Source organism: Cannabis sativa, chromosome 9 (genome assembly GCF_029168945.1).
Source record: "Cannabis sativa cultivar Pink pepper isolate KNU-18-1 chromosome 9, ASM2916894v1, whole genome shotgun sequence".
In the NCBI taxonomy this organism is placed as follows: Eukaryota; Viridiplantae; Streptophyta; class Magnoliopsida; order Rosales; family Cannabaceae; genus Cannabis; species Cannabis sativa.
Window position 1 is genome coordinate 3,247,065 of NC_083609.1, and position 21,080 is coordinate 3,268,144.

At 33.1% G+C, this 21,080-nt stretch overlaps 3 protein-coding genes across 4 annotated transcripts; all 3 read left to right on the plus strand.

The window, feature by feature from the left end:
* Positions 1-4,085: 4,085 nt before the first annotated feature.
* LOC115722173 (cyanate hydratase) lies at positions 4,086-6,591 on the plus strand. The gene is made up of 4 exons (XM_030651307.2): positions 4,086-4,537; positions 5,227-5,298; positions 5,727-5,835; positions 6,319-6,591. Exons 1-4 carry the CDS (start codon positions 4,269-4,271, stop codon positions 6,355-6,357), a joined length of 489 nt encoding a protein of 162 aa, XP_030507167.1. The 5' UTR covers positions 4,086-4,268; the 3' UTR covers positions 6,358-6,591.
* Positions 6,592-7,662: 1,071 nt separating this feature from the next.
* On the plus strand, positions 7,663-10,264 carry LOC115722172 (multiple organellar RNA editing factor 2, chloroplastic). The gene is made up of 4 exons (XM_030651306.2): positions 7,663-8,149; positions 8,257-8,354; positions 8,450-8,515; positions 9,860-10,264. The coding sequence occupies exons 1-4, from the start codon at positions 7,740-7,742 to the stop codon at positions 10,000-10,002; spliced, it is 717 nt and encodes a 238-aa protein (XP_030507166.1). The 5' UTR covers positions 7,663-7,739; the 3' UTR covers positions 10,003-10,264.
* A 2,032-nt stretch (positions 10,265-12,296) lies between these two features.
* Positions 12,297-20,043, plus strand: LOC115722171 (uncharacterized). 2 transcript variants are annotated; one of them, XM_030651304.2, is made up of 10 exons: positions 12,297-12,601; positions 13,155-15,356; positions 15,466-15,603; positions 16,663-16,734; positions 17,520-17,561; positions 17,695-17,784; positions 18,134-18,241; positions 18,376-18,468; positions 18,640-18,719; positions 18,801-20,043. In XM_030651304.2, the coding sequence occupies exons 2-10, from the start codon at positions 13,239-13,241 to the stop codon at positions 19,555-19,557; spliced, it is 3,498 nt and encodes a 1,165-aa protein (XP_030507164.2). In that variant the 5' UTR covers positions 12,297-12,601; positions 13,155-13,238; the 3' UTR covers positions 19,558-20,043. The 2 variants fall into 2 exon arrangements, with proteins under 2 accessions (XP_030507164.2, XP_030507165.2); XM_030651305.2 differs by having other exon boundaries at positions 12,345-12,608.
* Positions 20,044-21,080: the final 1,037 nt, after the last annotated feature.

A 21,080-nucleotide genomic window follows, 5' to 3' on the forward strand; every position in this document is an offset into this window, starting at 1 on the left:
TAATTGAGTGTTCAAACTACGAGATTGAATGAACCTGGAGTAACAATTTCTATTGTTGTGTCTTCTGAGTGATAGATGAAACTGAATATAGGTTTTCTTAAGGTTAACTGTGATGCTGTAATTTTTTTAATTTGATTTTATTTTTAATTCTTTTATCAAACGATTTTAGAATTTCACGGCTGATTATTTGGCTCTTTTTTCTAATTCTAATTGTAGTCGTGTCTCTAACAGTGAGATGTCATATTTAGATTGCAAACTATTATTTAGTTGATTGCTATTAATAAAATTATATCATTTATTATAGAAAAATAATAAAAATAAATAAATCCTACAAATAAATAAAGTAAATTAACATGGTAAATATTGATGAAGAATAATTCTATTTTTTTCTTTTTTGTTTTTTGCAAAAGCTAGTTTCAAAAAAGAGTAACACACTCAAAAGGGACAAGGAGATATCATTGAAATATGGCATCAGCCAAACAATATTTTTCTAAATTTTAATTGTCAAAAAGTGATTTTTTTTTTTAGTTTTTTTTTTAATTATTTTTTTCTTGCACATTGGTACAATAGTATTGAGCTAAATTTATGATCAAGATTAGACGTTTTTATTTAGTAAAATATTTTTTGTCAAAAATAATAAACTTTTTCACTTTGAAGTTGAAGATGCCTTAATAAATTAATCATTCTTCTCGAGTGTGTGATTAGAATCTTACCCTTACAAGAGCAAAAGAATGTTTCGGCCTCATTTGGTAAATGTAAGAGAGAGATGTGATTTACAAGAAATCAAAATCACAATCACTCAAGCTCCAAAGTCAAAAATATTGACAAAATAAGAATATCTCTTTTACATTTCTTATTCCAAATTGAAATTTATTGAAAAGCTTGTCTACAAATATTAATTTAAAGCATCTTCTAGAACATGTGACATGTTTTTTCAATTAAATACATCAATTATTAAGTTATGCTCATTAATTTCTTGCATATGATATTCGTATATACCCTAGTTTATTGTCATCTTTTAGTTTGAACAAGTGATAGTTAAGGTGGTTTGAGACCTTGAGCTGAAGAAACTGAAAGCCAAGGTTCGAGTAGAACTTTTACTCCTGCATCATATGTTTGTGTGGTACATTATATTATGATGTGCCTGAATAGTAAGTGATATTATGATGGTGTTTGATGTTAGTTGTTCCTGTTCCATGTCTCGAGTAGTGTTGTAAATACATGTCTCGCTATATATATAGATTGTGTTGTGCTGTATTATAAAAAATATGAATCATATTGTACTGTATCATAAAAAAATATGGGTCGTGTCATGCTTTACTCCCAGCATGTTTTCTTATACGGGCTTGTTATCTAAGTTTCCAGACAAAGGACACGTGAGTAGATAGAAGGCGATGATCTGGGTGATTACCAATTAAGTCTCCTTAATTACGGAAGGTCATGGAAGGACTACATTGGCCTGGGAAAGGTCTAACTAGGGAAAGGCTCAAATATTCATCATAAGTCGAATAACTATCCGAGACCCGGAAGCCTTACCCTCCCACCGGGATCTGAAAGAGACCGAATCAACTAAGTGTGCATGGAGAGCTATATGAAGAGTCTAAGGCGGAAACTCCTCACACCAGGAAAATCGAAAGTCTGTCACATGACGAGAGTCAGACGCACTTATGACGGTTATACTTTTCTGACACAGGATCAAATCTTGTCCCCTGTGTCAAACGATAGTGGTGCGCACACCTCCTCTGAATACTATACTTAATTTGTTTGATGGCTCCTTTGGGGTTTTTTTCTACCAAGTGCAAACTTTTCCCCAACACGTGCCTTTGTGCCAACAATAGTCCCCACTGTACGAACTCTTCGCCTCACGAGAAAGAACCCTCTTGGGGGCCCAACAGTCAGATGTTTATGTATTTTACCCCAATAGTAAGTAGCCTTTTGTAAAAACCCTAGGCGGTTATCCAACAACATTTCCCTAGCTTCAATATTGCGTCTTATTGTCTTGAAGCTATTCAATTGATCCATAGCAAGGAGGATGGGTGCAGAGACTAGGGCTGTCCATAAAATTTTGCAAACAGCCCAACCCGAACAACCTGCCCAAACCAAACCGAGATAACCTAACGAAAAATATATATCAAAAAACTCGACGAAAATATATCTTTATATTGGACGAGTTAAAAATAATACCAACCCGCCCAATCAAGCCCTAACCCGACCAATCCAATCAAGAGCGTTTTTATATATATATATGTATTTATTATACAGTAGAACCTCTATTTAAGAATACTCTATTCAAGAATAACCTCTAATTTGTTATAAAAAAATAAAGTCCCAATTTGGGCCAGTTATAAATAAGAATAACCTCTATATTGTAATTAGTTATACATTTTTTAAGTCCTGTATTAATAAAATATACCTCTATATAAGAATAATTACATCTTAAAAAAATATATACATATATTTTATAAATTTATTTATGTAGAATTAATAATTTTATTTCAAATTATAGTACATGTATAAATATTATGTGTACTCGAAAATAATTCTAATATAATATAGTATCAAGAATTGTTTATTGGTATTTTTATTACATTGATATTTTTTGATATTTTGATTTTTTTTTTCAAGTGTAACTCTATTTAGTTATAAACTCTCAATTAGAATATTATTTTCTTAGTCCCAAGTGCATTCTTGGATAGAGGTTCTACTGTACATAGTTTACATATAATATAATTTATATACATATTTACAAAGAAAATAATTCAAATTACTATATTTCTTTTATGGAGGTTGATTTAAACTTTTAATTCAATCTATATATTTGTCTCATTATATCAATTAACTAAAATATAACAAATGAATGTGAAAAAAAAATATTAGTATTCGTTTTGGGCGGGTTGTACTTAAATTTTTGTAATCTGATTTTTACGTTAGGTTTAAAAAATGTAACGTAAACCGACCAAGACGACCGATGTACACACCTAGCAGAGACATAGATAGGGTACTGAATCATATTAGGAACTTGTTGTTATTTGATAATGTTATTGCGGTATCTTTTATTTATCGTGAAGCAAATGGGGTAGTTCACGCTTTAGCCAATCAAGTTTGCTACACAAAGTTAGTGCTATATAGATTGGGATTGGATCTCCATTGTGCAAAGCTTGCTTTAGAGCAAGATTGGCCTAATCCTTTGTAATTTTCTCATTAAAATAATTTTTGTTCCATTCTTTTATTTGTGATAAGCCTCCAATACATTTTGGATATAATAGAAGGACACATAAGCTAGGAAAAGGTTTTTATTTTTATCTAATTAGCTTTTATTTTAAATGGTTGTTTTGACTTAATATTTTCTATTTAATACTATTTTATATTATTCAATACCTATAAATAAGGGGAGGGGTTCATTTGTGGGGCAGCTTGAAAATTGAAGAAAATAAAATTTAACACTATGTTTGGTAGGAGGGAGAAGTGGAGGGATGGAGAGGAGAGGAGGGAGAGAGGTGGGAGGAGATAACAAATCCTTTTGTTTGGCAAGAGGGATTGAAGGAGAGAAAGGAGAGGTGAGAGGATAGCAAATCCACTCAATTCTCTAATTTGTAATCCCTCTAATAATGGAAGGATTGAAACTCTCGTTCTTCAATTATTGTAAATTACATGAATACTCTCAATAAATATTATTAAAAAATAATTATAAGGATAAAATATTAATTTTATAATTTTGTAATTATCTATCCTTCAATTACTCTATCCTTCCTACCAAACAATATAAAAAGATTATTACTCTCCTCTCCCTCCTCTATATTCTCCATCCATCTAACTCTCCCTCCTTCCTATCAAACATAGCCTAAGAGAGAGTCTAAAGGTTGTAATTGGAGATGCTAACATCTCGAAAATTAGATTATTCTTTTATTTCATCATCAATAAAAAAAGTTGTGTTTAAGGGATTTGATAACTCTGTGTTCAGATTTAGATAGATAATTTTATTCTTCTAAAAAAAATATTACTAGGGGTCACATAAAAAATGTTAGAACTTACAAGTATTCAATAATAATACTCTTATTTTTTGACAAAAAAAAAAAAAATACTCTTATTAAATCAAAAAGTGTGAGAAACATATTAAAATGAACCAATATTAATTTTTTTAAATAATACTCTTAAATAATACTCTTAAAATGGAGTAATAGCATTAAAATAAGAATCTTTATAAAACATCTTTATTTCAATATCTCGATAGAGAAGAAAAAAAAATCTCGAAGAGACTTTGGTCGGAAATGGCAGAGTACAAAGCTAACTTAGTCCATCTCCTACAGTCCGTCAAGCATGATTCTGGCAAGTCCTACACTCAGATAGCAGAAGAGACTGGACTCACCAATGTCTACGTTGCCCAACTCCTTAGGCGCCAAGCTCAGCTCAAGCCCGAAACTGCCCCAAAATTACAAGCTTCTTTGCCTGACCTTACTCAAGATCTTATTCATCACATGATGAAGCCACCCATGAGGTCTTACGACCCCAATTTGATTCAAGAACCCACTGTTTATAGGTCCCTTTTCTCAATTTTCTTCTGCTCTAAAACTCACTTTATTTATGTGTTTTCTTTGTTTGCCTAATTTTTTTTATTATGTGGGTTTCTTTAATTTTGTTGTGATGAGTTTAACATGGTTGATAGTGTTTTTCATTCAATTTTGTTATGGGTAATCTGATATGAATTTCATATTTTTGATTTTATGTTAGCATAGATGAAAGTTTGAACATTTAGGTGGCGTTTGGTGGGAAAGAATATAAACATAGAAAATAGGAATGAAAATAAGAACGAAGAATGACATAAAATCAAGTTTAAAATGCTCATAAAATTGATAAAAAGATTATTAAGTCCTTTCCCATATAGAATGTGATTCCAATCATTCTAATACTTTAAAATGCAGCTAAATAAAGGAATAAAATAAAAGTTATCTCTGTTCCATTTTATTACTTCCAACCAAACAATACCTTAGTAGTTTTTACTAGTCCTCTTTATAATCAAGGTGGTGTTAAGTGATGTAACACACCATTTTTTTGGACAAAAAATTGCTCATTGATTAAGTAAATTTAAAGGGCATAATGAGTTTCTAATATCACTCAAGATGAAACTCCACTGAGAAGACAAAGAATACCCCATGTGTTTTTCGTAAGAGTTATATGGGCATTAAGTATTTCTTCTTCTTCCCCTTTTGCTGACTTCTAAATTTGCAGGTTGAATGAAGCCATAATGCACTTTGGTGAGAGCATCAAGGAAATTATCAATGAGGAGTTTGGTGATGGCATGTGAGTAGTTTCTATTCATCTCATACTTTCTAAATTTTTTGTTGGAATTCTATTGAGAGAGTGCTATTTTTTTCTTTTCTAGATACCAATTAGCAATAAACATTGTTCATGATCATAATCCTTGTGTATAAATCTGTGAAACAGTCTTAGCTCCCCAAAATTAATTTCTCTCTTTCATTGCCCTATTGCTTATACTTTATTATGACAAGTTCTTTGAATTTCATTCTCCAAAGCTGTTAAGAAAGAAAGGATATAATTTAGTACAGTTGTTACTCTCCTGAATCTTATTTTCATGGCTTGTAAACCTTAATATACAGTACAACACAAAATCTCTTTTTTAATGTGTGTTCGGCCTGTAAAAGATAGTTTATTCGAGCAATTCAGTGTTAACTTCATCTTTCACATTGTTTACTGTTTGAATGTTTTAGCATGTCAGCTATAGACTTCTACTGCTCGGTTGACAAAGTGAAAGGTGTCGATGGAAAGGACCGTGTTGTTGTGACAATGGATGGAAAGTATTTGCCTTACACCGAGCAGGTCGGTATCTTCATAGTTTGCCCTGCAATATTCTTATATTAAATTGCCTTAGCCTAAGTACTTAACAATGCAGAGACCTTAATTTTTATTGAGAATGTCCATGCCCTTAAATGTTTAAACAAGAGTATATCTCCTGCTTTGGATTTTTGAACTAGCTTGGATAGCTTGCTACAATCTGACATGACAAAAGAGCCTCTTTTTTGAAATTTGACCTGTAAATTAGTTGTTTAATTTTCTTTGAATGTGTATCACATTTGTTGATGAGCCACATAGATTTGGCCTAGAAAGTTAATAAAAACTTTCAAAAGAAAACATGATGACCTGAAAGTTAAAACTTATTATATGATATGATTTCTTTCTTCTTGGATATTCTTCTTCATTTTCTGTAGTCTGTGCCATATCAGATCAAGGCAATGAATTATGAATATGATCATGTTCTTCATTTTGATCATGGCTAACATTTTTTAAGTTATTTCTGAACAGAAGTTGGAGGACATGGCGTCAAAGTCTCGAACGAGTTAGTTAGCAGCCTCTGGTGTTTTTCAAGTACTTGTGGTTTCCTTCTTTGATTTTGTATTGCCATGATTCTAAATGTACTTATGATTGTATGCCTTTTCATAAAGCCATAAACATATGAAATAAGGCTATGAATAAAGCACAGTTGGTTGTGTATCAACATGAGACAACTTGTAAGTAATACTCTTTTCCAATTTTTAAAAGAGTATGCATAATAATAATACTAAATTTGACCTGTAAGTCTAATTATGATTTTTACCTTCTTAATTTTAATATATACTAAATTATGTTTTCTGAATTTTTCAGGCTATTAAATTTTTTTCTAAAATATTGAGATTGCTGGATTTAAGAATTTTTATCCAATTTTACTAACAGAAGCTTAATGTGGATGAAAATTTAAAGAACACGATTTGGTATATATCAAAGTTTGAGGTTACGATTTGGTAGATGTCATAGTTTGGGGGATACAATTTAATACATGAATATTCGCCGTGTTTGTAAATTTATACGAAAATAGATAGAACTTGAATCTAACAACATCAATAGTTTGAGAGAAATGTTAATGGTTTCAAGAGTTTAGGGAGCATTATTTTGTGCATGTCAAAGTTTGAAAAGCAAAAATCCTAACTAGTCAATAATAAATAAAGTTGTTATTGTGAAATAAAATGTTGTCTATTTTCACTTTTTAAATATATTCCACATGTAAAAGAAATGAGTTAGGAATTTGACCATAAGGATAAAATATAAATTATAAAATTTACATGTATTATTAATTTTTTTTTTTGGGTTATAAATTTATTTGGATGAATGGCAGCATAAATGGATGATAGTTGATAAATGTGTATAAACTAAATCCATTTGGATAAATCTATTTTGCTATTTTATTTAATTTTATCTTAAAATGAATGAAATAGTGGATGATAGTCAATAAATGTGTATAAATTAAATATACTTTATCTTTTTTATGTTAATGAATAATAGAATAATTTTTTTTATAATAATTTATATTTTTATTTTTAGTTTTCTAATCATTAAAATAAAAAAAGTGAAAACTATTTAATTTATATTCATTTATTAATTACTATTTATTGTGTTACTCATTTTAAAGTAAAATTGAACAGAATAGAATAAGATGGAAGGATCATCTTACTTTAAAATGTATATTTCGAGTTGAAAAAGTTGAGACTAAAAAATGCTAATTATTGTGTTAAAAGATTATGTTAACGACGCTCAACGACTTGTCGTAAACTTCGATCATGGGCCTTGGCCCACTGAGGCCCAACCGTCCCCTCAAATATCTCAAAGAAACTGCAAAAACCTTTAACCTAAGCATATCTTCTTCTTCAAAAACCCTCCTCTCACTCTCACTATCTCTGTAAACCTCAACAATGGCTCAAACCCTAGCACGAGCCATGGCCACCATAACAGCTCGCAACCCTACCTTTTCTCTCCTCCTCCCGAAACGACTTGTCTCTACCATAACCAAGCCCCCTACCGTTCCAGCTCTCATTCTCGGTCGTCGAACTCTCACTCCTCTTTCTCACGCCGTTAAGTCCATTTCCGTTAATCCTAACCGATTCACCTCGATTCGGTGCCGGGTTAACAGGTCCGGTACATACTCTCCTCTCAACTCCGGTTCGAATTTCAGTGACCGTCCGCCCACTGAAATGGCTCCTCTTTTCCCTGGATGCGATTACGAGCACTGGCTTATCGTTATGGACAAGCCTGGTGGTGAGGGCGCCACGAAACAGCAGATGATTGATTGTTATGTTGAAACCCTTGCTAAAGTTCTTGGGAGGTATATTGTCTTGGCCTTGGAATATTTGGTTTATGAATTTCTCAATGTTTCTGTTTTGGCTATAAATGTACAAACTTTTTAAACTCTAATTTTGTGGTTTTCTTCAGCGTTGAGGAAGCTAAGAAGAAGATTTACAACGTTTCATGCGAAAGATATTTTGGGTTTGGTTGTGAGATTGATGAGGAGACCTCCAATAAGCTAGAGGGTATGAAATTTGTTTTCTGATAAGGCTATGATATGATATTTCAGATGGGTATTATTCATTGTCATTGATTTTCATTCGTACAATGTTTTGAACAGGCTTGCCAGGTGTTTTGTTTGTGCTTCCTGATTCTTATGTTGACCCTGAAAACAAAGACTACGGTGGTAAGTTGAGACGAGCTTTGCTTAGTTAATATTTTTCATATAATATATTTATGGAGGCTTGTTAAGTTTTCTTGTTTGGGCTCTTAGTTAAAGAAAATGGACTAGTAAGAATAGAGATGACTATATCGTTTGACTATTCTCTGATAAGTTGATTAGTAAGATTTTTTTTTTCAGTTCAACTGTGATCCTCTAACTGTCTATGATGTCGAGTTTCTGTGGAGATGTTGGTAGTTAATACTATTTGTCTCCGAAATGAATCTATTACTATTTTTCTTAGTCCATCATGGCAATGTATGAAACCTTACAAATAATATCAAATGTCTCTCTAAACTGTTCTGTGCTTTGAATTTTGGTAGAGATGCAGATCAGTAGAGATGAAACATTTTTTAATGATAATGCTGAATAGGCATCCTTGCTTTCTTTTGAATTGATTTTTTCATTTAATCTTAATCTCTAAAATGTTTCCTTAGTACAGTTTATGTTGCTTTAAACGTTTTTTCATCTCAGTCCATCTAGGCAAAGCTAGTTGTTCTTAAGTTGGCAATGTCTAGCTTTAAATGCTTATGGACTCAGATGCATTCACTCCGAATGTTTTGTTGCTTCTCATGTTTTGTGGAGTTTCAGAATCATCGGAGTTGATACATTTTTGTGAATCATTCAATCTTGATCACAAAAAAATGTCCTTAGTCAGCTTATGCTGCGTCAAACTTTTTATCATCTCCGTCCATCTTGGCAAAGCTAGTAGTTCTTTAGTTGGCAATGTCTAGCTTTGAATGCTATTGGACTCAGATGCATTCGCTCCTAATGTTTTGTTGCTTCTCATGTTTTGTGGAGCTTCAGAATCATTGGAGTTGATACATTTTTGTGCATCAGCAACCAAATCATGAGTAACTTTCACTAATTGTGATTTTTTGTAGCAGAAACTTGCTGTATGGAATAAGTTTACAAGTTTTAGTCCATCTTGGCAAAGCTAATAAGCCTAACAGGCAATGATTAGCTTTGAATGCTATTTAATGGACTTATATCAAATGTCTCTCGAAACTGTCCTGTGCTTTCAATAATTGTCGAGATGCGGATCAGTAGAGATGAAACATTATAATTTAGTATGATTGCATGTGTGTGCATCTACATTCATTGATTTCAAAATACTTGCACATCCATGTTGCTACTAGTTGTGCATTTTCAGTTTTAATACCTTATTGCCATATGTCAAGCCATGCATTTTGTCCCAATTTTGTGGAGTCCCATCTTTTTCTACATTAGGCAAATCTAGTGTTGCCTAGCCTACTTTATTTTCTTGCTTAAAATGAATCATATATTTATGATTTGCATGCCTTTATGCAGCCGAATTGTATGTGAACGGAGAAATCGTTCAAAGGTCACCAGAAAGGCAAAGGAGGGTGGAGCCACAGCCCCAGAGAGCCCAAGACAGGCCAAGATACAACGACAGAACCCGATACGTGCGCCGCAAGGAAAATAACCAGTGATGGAACAAATAGAAAGCTAGTTGTGTAGATATTCATGGAAGAAAAACAGAGTCCTAGTTTTCCTGTGTTTCAGGAGATTGATCAAATATAGAGGAGATCATCTGGGGAAATTATGCTTGTGGGTGACAGAATTATGTATGGGCATGAAATCTTAATCTGTTGTTGTCTTCTGTACTGTGATACACTGTAATCGAAAGCATGTGTTGTTAATGGTATTAACTTTGGAGGCTTTAAAATTGATTATTATATAGTAAACTTATTGGTTTGAGTTTTTTAGTGAGACAACCTATTGAACTATTTGTAGTTTTTAACAAAATGTTACTCAATAATTAATTTTATAATCTTATTGAACAATACAATAATATCTTCATTTGTTATTTTTTTTTTGTGTGTAATTGTTGATTGTGAGGAAACATAGCATTGGCATTATGAAATTAGTTGAATCATGTATAGTTTTAGAAGGTATCATATTAAATTTCTTATTTTTCTTGGCAAATTATTTGGTGAATACCTTACCCTTAAATTGTTTTTCTCTAACTATTTTTTTTTGAAACAAGTCATGTCAGCTACCAAAGTTGCCCCGAACCTTAACAGGGACAAATCCCTCATTAGTTAGACATAGTTGGTGTGATAAAACAAATAGAAACATTTGAAAGAATTTAACAAAACAATCAGTTTCTACAAAAACTTGTACAACCACAAAACAAGCGGTTTCTACAAAAACTTGAGTAAATTGGTACACTGTTGTAACAAGTCCAAATGGTGAGTCTGTAACTTTATCCAGCTAAGGAACTCTTTCAAGCCAATGGCCTCTACAACATGAGGCTCAACTCGCCCCAAATAATACTCTATAGTAGCTTCTAATAACCCGTTGGCATGATCTCAAACCATTAATACGCTAGGTTTAGTCCAATGCTCCTCAACGCTAATAGCCACAACTAAAGTTGAATGGTGTTTTCCATCTTTTTTTGAGCTAATAACCAAGTATCAAAATAAGTAATTGAATTACTTACAATTTTTTAACAATTTTTTTTTTTTTTTTTCAAAATCATGTTTTATAAAATTATTTTTACTTTATAATTTTTTAATTGAGAATCAAAATTTTGAAAATTTTGAAAATAAAAAAAAAGTCACTTTCAAAATATTTTTAAAAAGTTTTTTTTTTTTTCTTAATTAATATTTTGGAGTCCAACTAGGTTTGGATTGGACCCAAATTGGCCGTGGCCCTGGCACCGAACTCAACCCCTAACCCAGACACGGACTCGACCCCAGACCTAGATCCGACTTAAATAAAATAAAAAAATAAATATAAAAATAAACTTTACAGAATACACTTTTATTTTCTGTTTTTAAAATTAAAAAACAATTGTGATTACCGACCGCATTTTTATTTTTCAAAAACAAAATTTTACTTTTATTTTTGTGATTAAAAAATTAAAAAATAAAAGTATTACCAAATGACATCATAATTTACGATAATTTTTTATAACAAAAACAAAATACTCGAAACTAAATAGAGAAAAACTAAAAGACATTAATGGTAGTTAACACCCTCAAATATGTCATATCACTATTAATTCAATTAAAAATCACTTCTCATATAATTTAACATAGAAAAATACTATGTTATAAGTATGTTTTGGTGGAGAGTGATTCAAGAGTGGTTATCAATGCTCTTAATGGGACGGAGTCTCATTGGGCGATTGAGAACTATATCTCCTTTTGTGCTGAATCTTCTCCCTCTTTTAATTGTTGTAATTTCGTTTTTGCTAATAGAACTTGTAATTTTGCTGCCCATAATGTGGCTAATTGGGCTTTTATAAACAAGTTGTATGGCTCTATTCTGGTCTCCTTAGTTTCGGAGGACCTTTTATGTAATGACCGAGAGGTCTAACACTGATTATCTATTGGAATGAACACGCTTATTTTCAAAAAAAAAAGAAAAACATAGAAAAATACTAAAATGTACCTTAACACCTTTCAATGTATAACTACTAAATATCATGTCTCATAAACTTTAACGTAATAACTTTTGTGGAGCATTGTTAACCAGTCGAAGCGCCACTACTAGCACACCCGTATCTAACAACAATATTTTTTTTCACGAAATATTATTAACTAATCGCAAAAAATATTTACTAAATAAAAGCGAAGCAACATAAGTGCCTAACATCACAATAAAGTATAGCGGTATAATTGGCATTAATTTTTTTAATATTTATTAAATAAAATAAGTAAAATTTGATATTAAATTATACCAACAATAATATAGTCACTTTAGTTTTTCTTGCCAAATAATCTCGACTAAATATCCTAATTGTTTGTTTTTCCATATACAAATGTTAATATTAACACATCTTTTATTTCTGAGAATTTGCCGTAAGAAAAAGTGAGGGAAAATAAATCATAGATGGGAAAGAGGTTTTAGCAATTGTCTTTTCTTTTCTAGGTTTTACCCATTTCCCAATTTCCCTAAAGTTTTCATTTTTGCCATTTTCAAATTTCAAGTTTCAAGATTCCCTCATCGTCTTCTTCCTTCGGTTCCGGCCTAATCCTATCACTTCGCTTCGCCGCCACATGATCATGTCCGCCCTTATAGGTACTACGTACGACTCCTTTTGTGGCTCTTTAATCTTTATCTTTTCCACCTCATGAAAGAATGAACAACAAATCTGAAAATAATTATACAACTTGCTTGTTCTTGCTAATAATGTTTCTGGATTTTGGTTATGGGTTTCTTGCTTCATTTAACTTCTGAGGACAACATGAGTTTTTTTTTTGTTATACATTTATGTGTTTTGTTTTTCTGTTTCAGAAGAATTAAGCTTAATTGATTTTATTATTGTAAGTAGAGGAGCTTTAGGTAGTTTTGAGTCCCAAATTGGTGTTCTTGGAATGGATGATATGTTGTTTTACTTTCCCTGCATTGGAGTGAATTTCTTTGAGGTGTATATTTGATCAACTTGTCCATTGGGGGTACTTGAATTGTTGTAGATTTAGTTTAGGTATGCAAAGTTCTTATGTGTTAGTTAACACTTACCATTTTTATCATGGTTCTATTTGGTCTTTCATATTAATAAGTATTGATCCAAGTTTTAACAACTAATGCTTCTGGTTATTGACCCTCAAATCCTATTATCTTCCTTGTGCAGATATGTGGTGATATCTTCTTAGTTGGCCTCTCTGTTAAGTTTTTCCATCATATATAAAGCACCAACTAAGTTAAGATTAGCAAGATGAGCACATCACATCGATTGAAAGAAAAGTATGACAAAAGCAATGCTTCCTCGTTGCATAATGGAGATGAAGGAAGTGCTGCTCGAACAAGGCCTTTAAGCTTTGAAGAGATTATGCTAAGGAGGAAGAAGAAGAGCTTATGTGAAGAAGTCATAGGAGTTGTTGAAGCTGAAACAATCTCAAAGGAAGATATTGTTAAGGATGCACCTCATAGCTTTGAATCTGATGGGGATTACAGATTTCACAAAGGCTCTTCGCCCAATGCTGAAGTGCATGTTGCAGAGGAAACAATGAAGATAAGCTCCAGAAAGAAAGAGAAGTTAACTTCTGTTGATAATAAATCTGAAGACAATCATTTGAAAGGGAAAGATAGAAGAGATTGTGAATTGGAAAACAAATTGAATACAAAGCCCAATAATTATACGAGCAAGGAAGCTAAAAGAAACAGAAATGATAAAGAAACACATGAAAGGAGAGAACTTGACAAGCAAGGAGGCAGAAGTGACAAAGAAATACATGAAAGGAGAGAACACGACAAAGAAATACATGGAAGGAGAGAGCATGACAAGCAAGGAGGAGGCAGAAATGACAAAGATATACATGAAAGGAGAGAACACGACAAGAAAGGAGGCAGAAATGACAAAGAAGTACATGAAAGGAGAGAACACGAAAAGCAAGGAGGCAGAAATGACAAAGAAATACGTGAAAGGAGAGAACATGACAAGCAAGGACGCAGAAATGACAAAGAAATACATGAAAGGAGAGAACGCGACAAGCAAGGAGGTAGAAATGATAAAGAAGTACATGAAAGGAGAGAACATGACAGACAAGGAGACCGAAATGACAAAGAAATACATGAAAGGAGAGAACATGACAAGCAAGGAGGCAGAAATGCCAAAGTCATACGAGAAAGGAGAGAACATGATAAGCAAGGGGGCAGAAATGATAAAGAAATACGCGAAAGGAGAGAACATGACAAAGAAGGTGGCAGAAATGATAAAGAAACACATGAGAGGATAGAAAAAGACAAGCAACGAAGTACAAATGATAAAGAAATACATGAAAGGAGGGAACATGACAAGCAAGGAGGCAGAGATGACAAACAAATGCATGGTAGGAGGGAACATGACAGGCATGGAGGAAGAAATGACCAACAAATGCATGATAGGAGAGAGAAGGACAAGTGTTTGACTGATAGCACACAAAATGAAGCTGGAAAGAAGCATTCGAGGGACTCAACAGGGAAGGAGAGCCATTCAGACCTAAAAAGAGGGAAATCTGAAAGAGAAAGCAAGAGAAAATATCAAAATGGAGATAATGAGAAACCTAAAGACAGAAATGTTGCAAAGAAACTTGATACAGGGAAGGATTATGACACAGACATTTCAGGGAAAAGCAAGGGAAAAGAATCATCAAAATCACATCATGAAGATACAAAGATGAGAAGGGGAAGGTCTAGAAGCAGAGATCGTGAGGATAGAAATAAAAGGTCCAGATCTGCCTCTCTTGGGGCTCACAAACGTGCTTCTCATAATAGGGTGGCTAATAAAGAGGATACTTCCCATCTTTCTAAGGATAGATCTGAAAAACAACTTTATGTTGACAAGAGTAGATTATCAAGTAATGGCTTGACTAGTCACCATCGACGGCATGATGAATCAACCAGTGGGCTTGGTGGTTATTCACCGAGGAAGAGGTTGAGTGAGACTGCTGAGAAGACTCCTCCACCTATTCATTCATCTGAGAAGAAAAGTGCCAAGTGGGACCTCCCACCTGTAGGAGCTGAAAACATGTTATCTGGTTTAGCTCCTACTAATTTTCAGTCATCAAACATTGCTGTGCCTGCAAGTGTGCAAGAGTTGGCTAGTGCTGCTGCTATTGCTTCAATTCCTAGAGAGTTGCCTTATGGATTTTTCGCTACTTCTTTATCCAATAAAAGATTTGCTACCATTGACTCCATCCAATTAACACAAGCTACACGTCCTATGAGGAGACTTTATGTAGAAAATATACCCTCTTCAACGACTGAGAAAGCTTTGGTGGACTGGCTTAACGATCTTTTGCTATCTTCAGCTGCTAATCATATCCAAGGGACCCAACCGTGTCTTAGCTGTATTGTAAGTCTGTAATGCTTATGTGCACTTGCATTGTTCCTCAATATTTGCATGAATTCAGTATCATGAGGATTTTGTTCATGCACATTTGTATTGCCTATTTTGACTGTAGATTAACAAAGACAAGGGCCAAGCTCTTGTGGAATTTCTTACACCTGAAGATGCTTCAGCTGCTCTTGCTTTTGATGGAAGGTCCATTTCTGGTTCTATTTTGAAAATTAGACGACCTAAGGACTTTGTTGAAGTGGCAGTAAGAATAACAATCCTAGTCTTTGTTTCTTATTCTCATCATTTTTTGAAACAAAATTTGTTGCTGTTTTGATTTTATCTTGTTGATGCATGATCCATTGAGTATGCAGTATTTGAATTTGGTTTCCTGATTCTGTGCTAAGTTTTATGTGATATTGTTACAACAACTAGTTTTTATAATTTTGTTTAATTATCTAAAAATATATGTGTTTGGCTTATATTGCTGCGATGACTCCTCATTTTTACTTTTGTTAGTCAATGACACGCTAGAAGTTGTACCCCTGAAGTCACAGTAATTCTAAAGGTGAAGCCATTTTATCTGTTAAGATGACCCTCACTGAGGAAAAACATGGACCCTAATTCCTAAATGGTAGAATGCGAGGAGAACACAGAGCCTTGGAATGTGAAATGTGAAATGCGAAATGTAAAACTAATGAAACTTTGGTTGAGATTTAATTTATTAGGACTAAGACTTTGACCTTTGGCAGAAGCTCAAGGAGTGGTTGCAAGTGATATTAGCTAACTAGTTTTTTTAATCCTGATTCTAATTTTGCAGTTTGGTTTGTAATGTGTATTATGGCATTTAGTTGCATTTGCATATTAAAAACAATCAAGAATAATATCATATCTTTGAACTTTCACATTTGCTCAAATTAAGATGCATGTTCATTATCACGACTCGAGGATAGCTCAAGTGGTTGGTTGAGTGTATTTGGTGATTGATTCAAGGTTCAGGTCCTGTAGATGTATCAGTTGGTTGGGTGGATAAGTGTGTTAGTGGTTGTAGTTTAAATTTGTTGTTTTTGATCACTACTTGGTTATGGAAGTTTTATGCATGCATGGTCTGTATGAATATTGTATTGAAACTGGTTAAACCACAACAGGTTATTTTAACTAAAATGTTGGTTTGATTTCTAGGACATGATTCTTTTAATATGCTGTTAACAAAAGCTAATTTTAGATGCACTAGTACTTTATACTGCCTGCTTGCAGTTTTCTGAGGTATGTTGTGGTTACCATTTATGTAGCAGGTTTTCAGACAGTTACTATTTTCATGCAGACTGGCGATCAGGAGAAATCAATGGCTGCTGTCGATACAATTACAGATGTTGTGAAGGATTCGCCAAACAAGGTATGCAATTTTAGCAGCTTACCAACCAAATTTGTGTGTGTCAGTGCAAGCTTTTGTCCCTCAATTGCATTGCTTTAACAAGAATTATGAGGGTTATTACTATTAGTTTCCTACATCTTTTTTTCCTTTTCTTTTTTGAAGGTGCAAAAAGTTTGTTATTTTGTTTTCTGCGAACCCATGAATAAAAAGAATTGCAGACTAAATATTTAATCATTTTAAACAATTGGCCTATAATAATTTAGTGCTATTGCTAGAATTATTTAATAGAATTAGTTGTTTCCATTAGATATGAAGTTCATCAAGTGCTCATGTAATATTGTAAATTTAAATGATACATAAAAGATTAAATAGTTTCGGATGATAAATGATGACATCAGTGGAACCTCTTTATCAAGTATAAGATAAGATTCAATTATATGTTCTCATCTCTATAAGTGTGTCCATGTGTGCCGCACACATACACTTTTTTAGCTTTTACGCTTGGTCAATGTTTTCTCTAAGCTCCCTAGGAAGGACTTCTTGATTGGTTATTCATTGGCATTATTGTACATAGTTATATTTTTAACATCGGTTAAGATAGCATGCTGTTCCGTTAGTTGTGATCTTGAACTTTATGTATATGTTTGAGCAACTATTAGATTTTTCTTTTTCTTTAAATTTCTCTGTTTGACTTTCTATTCAATACTTACGTTGCTTGCTTTGGTTCATATGTAGTTTTTTTTCTTCTTTCTCTCTCTCCCTCTCCCTCTTTTTCTTCTTTCTTTTATATGCTTGTGTTCTTGCAGATCTTCATTGGTGGAATTTCAAAGGTTCTTTCATCAAAAATGGTAAGTATGGCTTCAATTGTAGCACATTTCCTTGATTCCTTCCATTCCCACACATGGTTTTCTTCTAATTGCTTTTTGTTACTTGTCTCATCTCTCCGTATTGTGACTTTATCCTTTTGTGCTTCTTTTGTAGCTCATGGAGATCGTTAGCGTGTTTGGATCTCTTAAGGCATACTATTTTGAGGCCAATGACAATCTAGACGAATCTTGTGCATTTCTAGAGGTATGGTATAAAAACATACTTGTGACTCACATTTGTTTCTAATAAAAAATTTTTAGGCACTACAATATCGATTTAGTGGTACTATTGTCATAATGGTTTGGGATCCCGGAAATAGTTTCAATGGTAAATGGCCTCTTTAGACCAATTAATAATGAGTAATAATATGCTTTGGGCAATCCCAATGTCATAGTTGGATATGTGTGTAGACTGTAGATTCTCTACTTATATTTCATAAAGTTTGAGCTGTTTAATCATTTTCTTGCATCAAACCAAATTTATAGTGTTATCTTATTTTCTCGCTTTTACAACATAAGCTTTGATACTTTCTGAGCTTTATACTCTTTATCAGTATGTAGATCGATCAGTTACTCTAAAAGCCTGTGCTGGCCTGAATGGTATGAAATTGGGAGGGAAAGTATTGACTGTTGTTCAGGCACTTCATGCTGGAGCATCCATGGTATACCATCGCTCTCTTGTTCCTCTTAGTTGATACCAGGGTCGTACACTAATGGTTCTAGAAAATTATTATGCGTGTTGATTTTTACTTACCTTGATGACTTGTTTCCTTACCAAACGAAAAATATTTCCCAGGAAAATACTGAGAATTCGTCGTTGTATGAGATTCCAGAATTTGCAAAGCCACTTCTGAAAGAACCTACGCAAGTTATAAAGCTTAAAAATGTGGTATGGTCACTTCACTGCACTATAGTTTTATGAAATGTAGTATCTTTTCTGTATTTACCAACCTCCCAATTAATATATTTTTCTGACTAAAAAAGAGGGGAAGAAGAATGATGTTGTCACTGACAGATCTTTCTGTGTTCTTCCTTTATTTATGTTTTCATTGAAAATCAGTTCAATGTAGAGGATTTCTCCTTACTCTCAGAACCATTGATTGAAGAAGTGATTGAAGATGTTCGATTGGAGTGTGCAAGGTACCAGAATTTTTCAGTATTTTCTGTTCTAGTGAACTCGAAAAATACTTTTAAGTAACTCTTTATCTTATTTGTATGTAGGTTTGGCAGTGTCAAGTCTGTTAATGTTATCAGGCAAGGCAGTAGTCAGACCACCGGAACAGAAGCATCCGAACTTTATAGCAATGAACAAGCAGGCGGAGTTGAACAAAAATCAGTGTGTGAGGATAAAGACACAGAAGCAGAAAATTTGTTTGAGCATGTGGATGATAAGCTGAGTCGAATTGATGAAGTAGAGTTTGAAAGTGATGTTAAAGAACATAAGGAAGATGGATTGAAAGAACATAAGGAAGACAGAGTGAAAGAACACAAGGAAGAGGGAGTTACAGACGATAACAACTATGAGGACAATGATATCGGTACTGATGATAATAAACCAGATAACATTTTACATGAAGAACTGCCTCAAACAGTTCAGCCTCAGAGTGATGTGCCAGTGGAACATCACGATGACAAGATTGCTTGCGCTGTCCCGATGGATGCTGATGATTCAGAAAACAAACCGAATCCCAAAGATGGCTCAAATATGGAAGATGCTGATAGCAGTAAACTAGGAAATGCTGCTGAATTGGATGGTAGTATGAAAACAGAAACAGATGCTACAGAGAAGGATGTTGTCAAGGAACGAGATTTTGATCTCGGAAGCATATTTGAGGTGGGTTGTGTAATTGTGGAGTTTGGAAGAACAGAGGCTGCTTGCATGGCAGCACATTGTTTGCATGGGCGGATGTTTGATGACCGTGTTGTGTCGGTGGAGTATGTTACTCTTGATCATTACAAGGCAAGGTTTCAAAAGTGAGCAACTCCGGTGATTGCTAGACTCATTCACCTACTGAAAATGAAGTTGGACATTTCGGGGCCAGGAAAAACGCACTTTAAGTCACGTCGGTGACTCACATTTGATTTAGTTCTTTCAGTTGCTGACATGTTGGAAGTTAATCATTTTGGAGCCAATTTTATGTGGAGAGCTGCTGTAAGAGATGCATGGAAATCTGATTCGTATATGGATTGGACTCTACTCAGTAGTTATGCTTTGGAGTTAAAATTTCTTCTATTGCATAGCTTCGCTTTGAAATAGTTTTGGGCTAAAAAGGACAAGAAAGATTGAATGTGTGTTGTTGGAGCCACTTTTGAAGCCACATTCAAGCAATAGGTAACACCCTCATATTGTATTGTTGTTAGATGTTTACTTGGGATGATGAGAAAGTGTTGTTTGTTTTTTTAAATAAATTTTTAATTACATCAAACACCATTTATCCAATCATTAAAGGGATTAATTCATAAATGCTAAAAAATAACAACAGCACTATTAGGGGGCATCCCAATTATTTATTGCCATTTTTTTAGTGAAGTTCTCTTTAGTTTATGAACAAATTATAATTTCTTTTAGTTATAGTTTACATTTTAATTTTGTTTTGTAATTAGTTTAAACCGTGAAAATGTTAAAAATTATATAAAAAAAATGGAGCCGTGACCCCACAAAAGGAGCCTTGCCCTAAAAAGATGTTGAGGAAACAAATTAGCCACAACGCCACACCTAGGAACCTTGGCCTTGAAAAGTAAGTACAAGTTTCAAGGAGCCTTGTCCTGCTAAGGCACTTATGTGTAGAGTCGCGACTCTACAAAAAAGAAAAATAAACAGCCCATGAGTTGGGGCACCACGATCCCATAATCTTGAATACTTAATTTTTTTTATTTTATGTTATAAAGTAAGGGAACTACTCAATATATTATTTTTTTTAATTTTTTTTTTCAAATTTACGGTTTGGGTTTCTAAAGTGATTGTAGCGTTAGTTGCAATAAGGATTAATTAGTTTGAAGTGTAAAAATGAAAAAATCCCTTTAAAGTATAGTCTTATAGACTTATAGTTATCTTTTTATTATTTTCAAATTTCACAAACTCAAAAAATGACAATCAAATATAAAATTAATAATTAAGTTAAAATTTATACTAAAATAAAATAGAATTAGATTAGATATAAATTGATATTAATATGTAATTTCAAGTTACTAAGGCTCGACAGTTATTATAAAGATTATTGTTTGATTAAACTTGTTAATACTATACATGTAGATAAGTACTATTCATTCAGCTAAAAAAAAATATAATGACTCAAGTTTAGTTCATTTGATAGAAAGTCACTTTTTACTACATTTTCTTTATATTTTGAAGAATAAGTAATACAACTCAAGTTTAATGAGAGTGCTCTAAGTAGTAGATTGTGAAGTGCAGATATTATCAATTTTAGTGGAGAAATGGTTGCAAAGCCTACAAAGGATATCATTGAAGGCAAATCTCGGGTTAGAGTAGAAATAGAGATG